This window comes from Zalophus californianus, chromosome 10, assembly GCF_009762305.2.
Source record: "Zalophus californianus isolate mZalCal1 chromosome 10, mZalCal1.pri.v2, whole genome shotgun sequence".
Lineage (NCBI taxonomy): Eukaryota > Metazoa > Chordata > Mammalia > Carnivora > Otariidae > Zalophus > Zalophus californianus.
In genome coordinates this window covers 89,884,178-89,896,210 of record NC_045604.1, presented here as the reverse complement: position 1 = coordinate 89,896,210, position 12,033 = coordinate 89,884,178, and the positions used below count along the sequence as shown (strand labels likewise).

Genomic DNA, 12,033 nt, shown 5'->3' with positions numbered 1-12,033 from the left:
CCTGATTTGACAGCAGCATGCGTCACGAGATCGGTGCTACTTAAAAGTTTATGATGCTTTTAACTTACAGGGGACACAGGTAACATACCACTGCTGTTTTCCTAAATGGGAACTAGGAGTGCCTTGCTCCCAGATACAGCTGGGGAATACCCATTTTCCCTGTAACCACCCTTAGTCCTGACACAGCCTCTCTGTCCGTAAAAACTTGCTGATGCCCCATCAAAAAGCTCCTCTAACCTATTCGTTCTCTTCAACTTACTTTTTAGGTTGAGTTGTCTGAGGTTTTATGATGCCTCAAAGGGAAGAGGACTCTAGCCTCCCAATGTAACCGGCTGCCAATTCAAGGCCACCAATGCCCAGCTACCTCTTTTATATTCTAAGCCCCTGCCGAAGTGCCCATCACTTCCCCAGAGCATGGAAAGCCCCTAGGTCGCACTGGGCTTGGTTAATACATTAGGCAACAACCAATTCCATAATGGCAATGCTTTCATGGAAAAGGCTTCTTTATCTGCTGAGAAGGAAAACAAGGATCCCTTCCAATTCTGTAAAATCAGTCATCTGAAAAGACAGACAAACCCAGGCCCCAGAAGCCTCAAAAAGAGCAAGTGAAGACAAGCCAGAAGGAATGTTTACGTGGGTGGGGGAGCTGCGCCATCTCCAATCCCTTGGCAAAGTGGGTGGTGGTGTCATAGAACTCTAGCAGCTTGAGGAGCTCCAGCTCAGGCCCTGCCCTCTCCACGCTGGTGCTGAGGCAATCGGGCAGAGTGGGCAGCAAGGCCCCCAGAGTCTGAATCAGCAGCACAGTCACCACCTCGTGGGGGTTCTTGAAAACCTACGGTGGGAAAGAGGTATCTGCGTTAGCACACAGGACCAAAGAGGAGCATACCTTTTAAAGAAGCAGTCTCCTGGACTGCTCAGAGGAATCTCTCCAACGGCTGGCAAGTGGCCTAGTCAAGAGCTTTAAGCCCCAAGCAGTCCTTACCCCAAACTCGAACAAGCTCAGAAAGCCAAGTAACTGGCAGAACTTGCAACTTGTCCCGAACAATTGGCTATTTCATGTCTATTACTGGCACCCAGTGCCTCTTTTCAAATCTATCACATGTAGTATTTAGATGGCCACCCAAAACTGGCCAGCAAGGACTGTGTGGATGACAGTGCAGAAACTGGGAGTGTATGGGAGGTGGGGAACAAAATGGAATTAAAGAACAGCAATTCACCGAGTCAGGGTTAGAGGACATTTAGCCAGATTTGCAGACGAGCCCACAGCCACCTTTCTCTCCCCTTGACACAGATCTTTGGTAAAGATGGATTTATCTTTTATTCTAAGGACCACCAGGAAGAGTGTATCCAGGGCCTTTTAGATTATTGAATTCACTTATTCACTAAGAGTCTTTTTTTTCTGTTTCATACACTACTGATCTCTTGGACAAAACTGGAAAAATGTATACAGGACATTTAGGGAGGGGTTCTCACAGACATCCGTGTGTTGATCAAATGCTTTTTTATCATAACATAACTTAAATATGCACAAACATGAAAACAAGATATAAGACCATTCTTAGGTAACTCTAAGGCCAAAAGAGGTGTAAGTTTAAAAACTATAAAATCAATAAACTCAAATTTTATGAGAAAAGACCCTGAGAGGAATGAAAATGAAAACACAACTTCCCCAAAGTTACGGAATACAGCAAAAGCAACACTAAGAGGGAAATTTATAGCTTTAAACACATATATTAAAAAGGAAGGAAGAGTATCTCCAATCAATAACCTAACCTAACTGTACACATTAAGGAACAAGAAAAAGAAGAAACTAAACCCAAAGCTAGCAGGAGGAAAGAAATAATAAAGATCAGAGCAGAGGTAAATGAAATAAAGAATAGAAAGTTAATTTTAAAAATCAACAAAACTAGTTGGTTCTTTGAAAAGACCAACAAAACTGACAAACCTGTTATCCAGACTGACAAAAATAAAGAAGCCTTGAATTACTAAAATCAGATACAACGGTAGGTACATTTACTACAATTTTACAGAAATAAGAGGGATTAGAAGAGAATATGATGAACAAGTATATGCCAACAAATTAGATAACTTAGATGAAACAGAAAAAATTCCTAGAAACACAATTTGCCAAAACTGATTGAAGAAGAAATAGAAAATCCAAACAGTCCTATAACTAACTAGGAAAGAGGCAGAACCAGTAATCAAAAATGGGTTGCTCCAAAATTCCTATGTTGAAGTCCAAACCCCCAGTATCCCAGAATGTGACTATCTTTGGACCTATGAGCTTTAAAGAGGCAATTAAGGTAAAATGGGTCATCTGGGTGGGCCCTTATCCAATCTGACTGGTATCTTTATAACAAGAGGAGATCAGGGCACAGACACCCATAGAAAGAAGACCTAGGTAGAAGAATGCCACCAGCAAGCCAAGAGAGGTCTCAGAAGAAACCAACCCTGCCAATACCTTGACCTTGGACTTCTCACCCCCGGAACCATAAGAAAATGAATTCCTATTGTTTGAACCACCCAGTCTGTGACATTTAGTTATGGCGGTCCTGGCAAACTAATACAAAACACTTTCTAACTCATTCTATGAAGCCAGCATTAACCTGATACCAAAGCCAACCAGATACTAAAAGAAAATTACAGACCATTTCTCTTATAAATACACAATTAACAATACCCAACAAAGTAATAGTAAACTAAATTCAGCAACCATATTAAAAGGATTTTACACCATAACCAAGTGGGATGGATCTCCCAAATGAAGAGTGGTTCAACATATAAAAATTAATCAATGTAATATACTACATTAACAGAATGAAGGGAAGAAAACACATGACCATCTTGGTTAATGCAGAAAAGAGCATTTGATAAAAACACCCTTTATGTTAAAAAAAGTAAAACAAAAAAAAAAACCAAAAAACTCAATAAACTAGGAATAGAAAAGAACTTCCTCAACATGATAAAGGTCACATAAGAAAAACAGCTATCATACTCAATGGTGAAAGACTGAAAGCTTTTCCCCTAAGGCCAGGAACAAGACAAGTATGCTATTTTATTCAACATAGTATTGGAAGTTCTAGCCAGAACAATAGGACAAGAAAAAGAAATAAAAGGCATTTAAATTGTAAAGGAAGAAAAAAAATTATCTCTGTTCATAAACTATATGTAGAAAACCCTCAAGAATTCACACACACACACACACACACACACACACACACTGTTAGTGTTAGTAAGGAAATTCGGCAAAGCTACAGGATATAAAATCAACAAGCAAAAATCAGTTGCATTTCTATGCACTAGCAATGAACAACCCAAAAAGGAAATTAAGAAAACAATACCATTTATAACAGCACCAAAATGAATAAAATAGGAATAAACATAACCAAGGAGCTAAAAGACCTGTACGCTGAAAACAATAAAAAACTGCTCAAGAAATTAAAGACACAAATAAATGGCAAGACCATCCTGTGTTCATGGATTGGAAGACTTAATACTGTTGGAGCGCCTGGATGCTCAGTTGGTTAAGCATCTGCCTTCGGCTCAGGTCATGATCCCAGGGTCCTGGGATTGAGCCCTGCAACAGGCTCACTGCTCAGCGGGAAGCCTGCTTCTCCCTCTCCCACTCTCCCTGCTTGTGTGCTGTCTCTCTCAAGTAAATAAATAAAATATTTAAAAAAAGAAGAATGACAATGGCTAACTCTCACTTCCAGATTTCAAAACTTCCCACAAAGGTACACTAATCAAAACAGCGTGGCACAAGCATAAGGATAGACACATAGTCCAATGGGATAGAAAGCCTAGAAATAAATCGTCACATACATGGTTGAATGATTTTCAATAAGAGTGCCAAGACCATTCAATGGGCAAAGGACAGACTTTGCAACAAATGGTGCTCTGAAAACTGGATAACCACATGCAAAAGAAAAACACTGGAACCTTACTTTGCACCATTACAAAAAATTAACTCAAAATTAATTAGATCCAAACATTAAGAGTAATGTATAAAAATCTTAGAAAAGACATTTGTTTGGATGCCTGGGTGGCTCAGTCGGTTAAGCATCTACTCTTGGTTTTGGCTCAGGTCATTATTTCAGGGCTGTGAGATTGAGCCCAGCACTGGGCTCTGCACTCAGCGGAGAGTGTGCTTGAGATTCTCTCCCTCTCCCTCTGTCCCTCCCCTGCTTGCTTTCTCTCTCTAAAATAAATAAATAAATCTTAAAAGAAAAAAGAAAAAACATTGGGGAAAATCTTCATGACCTTGGATGTGGCAATAGTTTCTAAATGCGACACCAAAAGCACAGGCAACAACAGAAAAACAGATAAACTGGGCTACATCACAATTAAAAACCTGTGCATCAAGGAACACTGCAAACAGACTGAAAAGACAACCCATGGGGTGGGAAGAAATACTTACAGATCATATATCAATAAGGGATTAATATCCCAAATACAGATTCAACTCAAAACTGGGCAAGGGACTTTAACAGAATTTTCTCCAAAGAAGATAATACAAATGGCTGATAAATGAAATGATGCTCAACATCATTAGTCATTAGGAAAACATAAATCGAAACCACAATGAGGTACCACTTCACATCCATTAGGATGGCTATCATTAAAAAAAAAAGGAGGGGCGCCTGGGTGGCTCAGTCGGTTAAGCATCTGCCTTCAGCTCAGGTCATGATCTCAGGGTCCTGGGATTGAGTCCTACATTGGGCTCCCCGCTCAGCAGGGAGTCTGTTTCTCCCTCTCCCCCTGACCCCCCACACTCTTGTACTCTCTCTTAAATAAATAAAATCTTTAACAAATAAACAAACAAGCAAAAGGAAAAGAAAGTAACAAGTGTTAGTGCGGATGTGGAGAAACTGGAACCTTCATGTATTTGCTGGTGGGAGGGTAAAATGGTACAGCTGCTGTGGAAAACAGTCTGGCGGTTCCTCAAAAGGTTAAACATGATGATATGATCCAGCAATTCCATTCCTAGGTGTACACTCCAAAGAACTGAAAACAGGGATCCAAATAGATATACCCAAATAGGTATATGTACACCCATATTCACGGCAGCATTATTCACAACAGCCAAAAGGTGGGAGCGGTCCAAGTGTTTATTAACACATGAATGGATAAATAGAATGTGGTAGATACACATAATGGAATATTATTCAGCCATAAAAAAGGAATGGAAAATTCCAGTATCTGCCACAACACAGATAATCCTTGAAAACATTATGCTAAGTGGAATAAGCCAGACACAAAGGACAGATACGATACAATTCTGCTTCTAAGAGGGATCTAGAACAGGAAAATACAGAGACAATGGAACAGAGGATACCAGGGCATGGGGGAGAAGGGCTTGGGGAGTTAATGCTTAACGGTCACACAGTTTCTGTCTGGGATGATTAAAAAGTTCTAGAAACAGAGAGTGGTAATAGTTAATCAACACTGTGAATATACTCAATGCTGCTTAACAGCACTTAAAAATGGTAAATTTTATGTTATGTATATTTGACCACAATAAAAGAAAAAGTCACTTCAACTTTAAAACCAGCAAAACTCAAAAGAATAGGACAGATGAAGATGATACCCTGCAACTCAACTTTTTCATCCTGAATTCAATCTGAGCACAGATTCCTTTGAGCTCACAGCATCCCTCTACTGCTTTGCGGTGTGTGATGAGGACTCTCGCACTGCTTCTATCTCTAGGCAAACTACTGACTACGAAGGAAACACCAAGTTGGCTATGGCATTAAACAGAATGCACTTGGTGCCACTGCATACATCATGTAAGTACTGAGTTTGTCCCCAACAGAACAGGGACACCAACATGGTTATCAACACGAAAGAACCTACTCAATCACATGACAGCCATTGGTCCTACGGCGGTCATGTACATAATCCAAACTATGTTTTTTTTTTTTTTTTAAGATTACCAAAATTATATGAGAATTCACAAAACTTCGGTGAACACCTGTTTAGTTTGATAAGCGTCCCTGCTGGAATCTGAGAGATAGGAACAGAGGAAAAGAACCAAACAAGCCAACGAAGAATTAAAGGACCAAACTATGGAAACCTCCCCGATTTGTATTCCTTGAGCAACAGTCTTCCAACTGTCTCCCGGATGCCACAGTTGAGGTGGGCCACTCTTACTTGGCATTTAAGTGTCCCAAACTGGAATTCATCCTCTCCCCCTGACATTCCCAGACCTGCTTCCCTCAACTTTCATATTTCTGACAGTAGCATCTCCCTTCCAGCACAATGAAAATCTCCCCTCTGACTTTTCCGTTATCAGTTACTAGGCCTTAATAACTGTCCACTCTTCTTTTTTTTTTAAAGATTTTATTTATTTATTTGAAAGAGAGAGAATGAGAGATAGAGAGCACGAGAGGGAAGAGGGTCAGAGGGAGAAGCAGACTCCCTGCTGAGCAGGGAGCCCGATGTGGGACTCGATCCCAGGACTCCAGGATCATGACCTGAGCCGAAGGCAGTCGCTTAACCAACTGAGCCACCCAGGCGCCCAACTGTCCACTCCTCTTGAACTGGATGCCTTTTACTCATTGTGTGAGGCCAGACAAAGCTTCCTGCCTCGTCTCCAACCTTTCCTCATCAGATCACCCTTTCACTACCTTCAAATTCGTTATTTTTTAAATGTTATTTTTAAGACTTACTTACATTTTAAATATTTAAATATTGCAAGATTCATCAATTATTAACATCCTGCCACATCTGCTTTATTTCTCTCTCTGACACAGGTCTCATGATGCCACCTCAGCATGTACCTCTTAAAAATGGGGCCATCCTGGGGCACCTGGCTGGCTCAGTCGGTGGAGAATGCAACTCTTGATCTCAGGGTTGTAGGTTTGAGCCCCAGGTTGGATGTAGAGATTACTTAAAAATAAACTCTTTAAAAACGACAACAATGGGGCGCCTGGGTGGCTCAGTCGTTAAGCATCTGCCTTCGGCTCAGGTCACGAACCCAGGGTCCTGGGATCGAGCCCCGCATCGGGATCCTTGCTCAACAGGAGGCCTGCTTCTCCCTCTCCCACTCCCTCTGCTTGCGTTCCCTCTCTCGCTGTGTCTCTCTCTGTCAAATAAATAAAATCTTTAAAAAAAAAATAAAAAAAATAAAAATAAAAACGACAACAACAACAACAAAACGGGGGCATCCTCTTACATCACAACATTACAACTCATCAAATTGAAATAAAACCTTTACGGTCCAAGTTCAAATTTCCCCAACTGTCCCTATAATGTCCTTAATGGCTTTTTTGTCATCATGTAGAATCCAATCAAGGATCATGCAGTTACATTTAGTTGTCATTCTTTTCTTTTCTCCTTTAATCTAAAATCAACTCTTTTTTTCCTTTCACAAAATGGACACTTTGAAGAATCCAGGACAACTGTTTCACAAAATGGTCTTGCATTTGAATTCATCTGCATGTTTCCTCATAATAGCATTAGGGTTAAGCCTTCCGGGCAGGGAAACTACATAGGTAATGTTTTGACACCAAAATCATTCTTAAAACAGCAATGTCATCATTCACTCTGTGGCTCCAGACTCTCACTCTCTTCTTGAGAAAGCCACGCTCCTGCCTTGAATTCACAGTTCCTCCATGTGTGGTCCCACCCGCTCACACAGAGCTGCACCAACACAAACCCTCCTGTCTCCGGCCACCGCAGTCCCTTCACCGTCACCGAACGTGCTAATGTCACAGAGCATCAAGACCTTCAGATACCACTCAGCCCAACGTCCTCGTCTGACAGAAGAAACCTTTTGCTGCAAGAAAGGAAGGGACCTGAAGAGGAAGGGAAAATGGGCCTTGTCTAGAAAAAGGAATCCTGACTCCTCACCATGTCTTGTGAGGAAGGACTGCGCAGTGAGGACCCCTTTCACTCTTATCTGCTACTCCAATGACCTGGGGCAGGGGAAGAATTTAAGTAACTCTGTTCTAAGGACCTCTAACTGGTTGGTCCACTGAAACTATAAAGGCAGATCCTAGACCTTCAGTGGCATTTTTTTTACACATTTCAATTAAAACACACTGGGTCTTGGGCGCCTGGGTGGCTCAGTTGGTTAAGCGACTGCCTTCGGCTCAGGTCATGATCCTGGAGTCCCTGGATCAAGTCCCGCATCGGGCTCCCTGCTCGGCAGGGAGTCTGCCTCTCCCTCGGACCCTCCCCCCATCTCATGTGCTTTCTCTCTCTCTCTCTCTCAAATAAATAAATAAAATCTCTATTAAAAAAACACACTGGGTCTCTTATGCTCAGAGGTGCCCCCCCAGGCCTCTGAAGTGATCTGGTTAAAGGATTCTCTGGCCACCGGCCAAAGAACCACCACAAAGTTCCCAGACTGTAAAACCGAACTTATCAACCTGGGCTACAGAATCAACCCAAAGAGCCCACCTGAAAACAATCTGACCTGACCTTACACTATACACAAAGGCCAATTCGAGACAGACCACAGAACTTACTGTAAAAACTAAACAAGCTTCTAGAAGAAAACACAGAAGACCATCTTTGCAATTTGGGAGTTGGTGGTGGTTACTTACAAAACTATAACCATGAAAGAAAAAAATGGATAAATTAGGCCTCATCAAAATCAATACCTGTTTAAGCCATAGACCAGAAGGAAGTATCTACAAAATATATTTAGCAGAAGACTTTTATCTGAACTATATGAAGAACTCCTACAACTCAATAATAAAAAGGCAAATAAACCAATTTTCTGTAATGGGCAGAAGATCTGAACAGACACCTCACAAAGGAAGCTATAAGGTGCTCACCATCCTCAGTCATCAGGAAAATACAAATAAAACCACAATGAGATAGTACAACACACCCACCGGAATGGCTAACTTAAGAAAGACTGACCTCACCTAACATTGGCAAAGATGTGGGGCAATCAGGACTCTTGCACCCTCGTTGTGCGAGTTTAAAAAGTACAACCACTTTGGAAAAATGTCTGGCAGTTTCTTATAAATCTAAACATACACCTGCCCGATGACCCAGCAATTCCACTCCTAGGTATTTACCCAAGAGATATGAACACATGAGTCCACAAAAAGACTTAGAGAACAATGTTCATTAGCAGCTTTATTCATAATAATCCCAAACTGGAAATACCCCAAGTGTCCCTCAATATAAGAATGAATACACAATCTGTGGTCTATTTGTGCCATGTAACAGTATTTAGCAATAAAAAGGAACAAAGTACTGATTCACACATGAATACATCTCACAAACACGCTGAATCAAAGAAGCCTTACAGAAAGAACACACACTATATAATTCCATCTATAGAAAATTCAAAAACAGGCTAAACTAATTTATGGTGAGAAAAAAATCAGAACAGTGGTTGCCTTCAGGGGTGTTGGTAGTAGGGAGCATGAGAGAACTTTCTAGAGTGATGGTAATGTTCTCTGTATCTTAACAGAAATTAGGCTACACAGAATTTGTCCAAATTAATCAACTGGCATACTTAAGATCATTGCATTTCACAATTTTACCTCAAAAAAATAAGGGAAATAAATATTGAACTCTAGTTACTAATATGCATGTTTAGAAGCAAATGATGTTTGCAACTTCTTTTGAAATGAATCAAAAAATAAGACCAAGGAATGGACAGATACATGGGAAGACGGACAGATTTATGATAAAGGAAACATAGCAAAATATTCATTGCAGAGTGCACGAAGTGGGTACATGGGCATTCACCATACAATTCTTTCAACTCTTTTTTTTTTTTAAAGATTTTTTTATTTATTTGACAGAGAGAGAGATAGCGAGAGCAGGAATACAAGCAGGGGGAGTGGGAGAGGGAGAAGCAGACTCCCCGCGGAGCAGGGAGCCCGATGCGGGACTCGATCCCAGGACCCTGGGATCATGACCTGAGCCGAAGGCAGACGCTTAACGACTGAGCCACCCAGGTGCCCTCTTTCAACTCTTTTATATGTTGGAAATTTTTCATATTAAAATACTGGGGGGTAAATCAGAAGGGGACACATTTACTATGGTGTCTCTGGTTTTCTTTTGCACTATATGGAGCTTCAGGAGATGATGGCCTCCTGTCATGCTTACCGCCTGAAAAGAAAATGGGCCGTGGACCGGAAGTATACATCAGCACAAATTCACACCTTACAAAATTTAGAATGAGGCCCCCAACAGAAGTCTGAGAAGTCTAAATCCTTTTTCTGAGATGAAGAAGGGCATTTGCACACGTGGACATGAACTGGTTTTATCCTCACAACACGAGACAGCAGAAAAGGCAAGGACACAGAAACGAATGGGCATCGACAGAGTCACTGAGAAGCAACGAATACATAAACGCCGTGGAACATCTACAGGAGGTTGGGTTTTGTGTTGTTGTGATATAACTCTGAGTTCGTCTGGCTCCAGGGAGAAGGCAATGAGGATGGAGCAGAGCGCTTTAACCACCGGGAGGGACGCGACCCTGTACCGTGCATTCTCCCCAGCTACAGTCGAGCTCATTCCAACGGGGGACAGATGCACACTGCAAGAGGAACTCGCAACTCATTCTGAAAGCAAACAGACAAAAAACCAAGCCACACCATCAACAGCCCAGTAAGTCACAGCCTCTTCTGTCCTCAAAGAAGGAGAGAGGATCTGGGACACCTCCTGGCATCAAGACATGGGAACAGCGGTTCATACCCCAGATGGTGGAAAATGCCATGCCGAGAGGCTTTGGGAAAATAAGTGATGGCAAGTGTCCACTGGAAATGAAGTTCCTCTGTCTCATCGTCCCCTAAGTCAGAGGGCACCTTTCAAACTGCACTCTTCCTCGAACATTGGGTGTACTGTGTGAACAAGGGAAACTAACTCTAGGCCAGGTACATTTCATCTGAAGTTAAGATAAAAACAATCCTGTTTGGTCAAACACCACCTGACCAAGGGCCTCTTGCTTCTAGATCAGGAGAGGAGATAATGGCCTTCAGGAATTCCACAGGCTCCCTGGCTGAACAACATGCAACACTGCCACATTAGATTCTATTTAAGATACAGAGAAGCACGATAAGAAACGTTTTAAGGAGACCTAAAGATTTTACTGCCTTGGGTTTCGAGGCTTATCTTTAACTCCTTTGGTGAGGGCAGCAAATAGGGAGATGTTTCAAGCAGTGCCTGAAGCAGGGGAGACACCACTCCCAGGGCAGTCGCCCATTCCCCAGGACCCAAGCAAGCTGTTACCTGCGTCGCCCACTGGATTTGCGTGTGCCAAGCCCCGAGCAAGGCGTCATAGAACCCAGTGAGCTGCCGGTCCAGGGGGAGGTCACTCTGGCACAGTTCTTGCCAGGCTGCTAAGAGCTGTGCCTGCAGAGACAGAACAGAGGGGACCTTGCTGAGGAAACACGACATGCTGCCCGTTAAAGCTGCCCTGCCACCCCAGCAAGGCAAGCCATGTCCCACTGCCTGCTCCCCGGGGCGATAAGGTGCCCCCGATGACCATTTGATTCAAACAAAGGCGGGGAAACAAGACTTCGCCTTTGCCTGCTCTGATCAATTAGAATGTGAATCCGTTGCCCTCCAGGTGCTCCCTTCTCCTTTCACCTCGCCCCAAAGCCTGCCAAGGTCCTTCCACCTAGCATGCTACAGTCTTCGGAAAAGACCTTAAGATGTGAGTGCATGTGCACTTGAGCTCCATGGCCCAATGCCGCTGCTTAAAGCACACAAGTGCTGGGCCTGGAGGAATTCAGTCAGGTTTTCACCTCATGTCAACAACTCTAGAAAACAAAAAATTCTTCAGGCTTGCTGAGGGCATAGTAAGGCCTAAGACATGACTCTCCCTTGAAAGACAAAAATGGGAGAAATTGAAACAACTGGTCAGTGTGTAAGTGGAATCCAGCTACCAACCTACAAGAGGCTGAAAACAAGGGCTTGTGTTTTCCAAGTGGCAAGCAAATGAATCCACAGGTTGGACCAAGAACGCCCCCTACTGGTGAATAAGAAGAAAAAGGCCAGAGGGCAAGGAGGCAGGTGTTTCCCCCTCGGAGCACACAATTGGAGCTCTGCAGGCCGGCC

At 42.6% G+C, this 12,033-nt stretch overlaps 1 protein-coding gene across 2 annotated transcripts in view; it reads right to left on the bottom strand.

Moving 5' to 3' along the window:
* The window catches only part of COG7 (component of oligomeric golgi complex 7), a 78,420-nt gene that overhangs the window by 42,917 nt on the left and 23,470 nt on the right, over window positions 1–12,033 (bottom strand). The window contains exons 6-7 of one of the 2 annotated variants that reach the window (XM_027609951.2): window positions 11,203–11,325; window positions 634–832 (exon numbers count right to left, since the gene is read on the bottom strand). The exons of the other annotated variant lie outside the window; for it this stretch is intronic. Of the exons in view, the coding sequence (XP_027465752.1) occupies window positions 634–832; window positions 11,203–11,325 (322 nt within the window). The remainder of the gene's footprint in view (window positions 1–633; window positions 833–11,202; window positions 11,326–12,033) is intronic. 2 annotated transcript variants of the gene reach the window in all.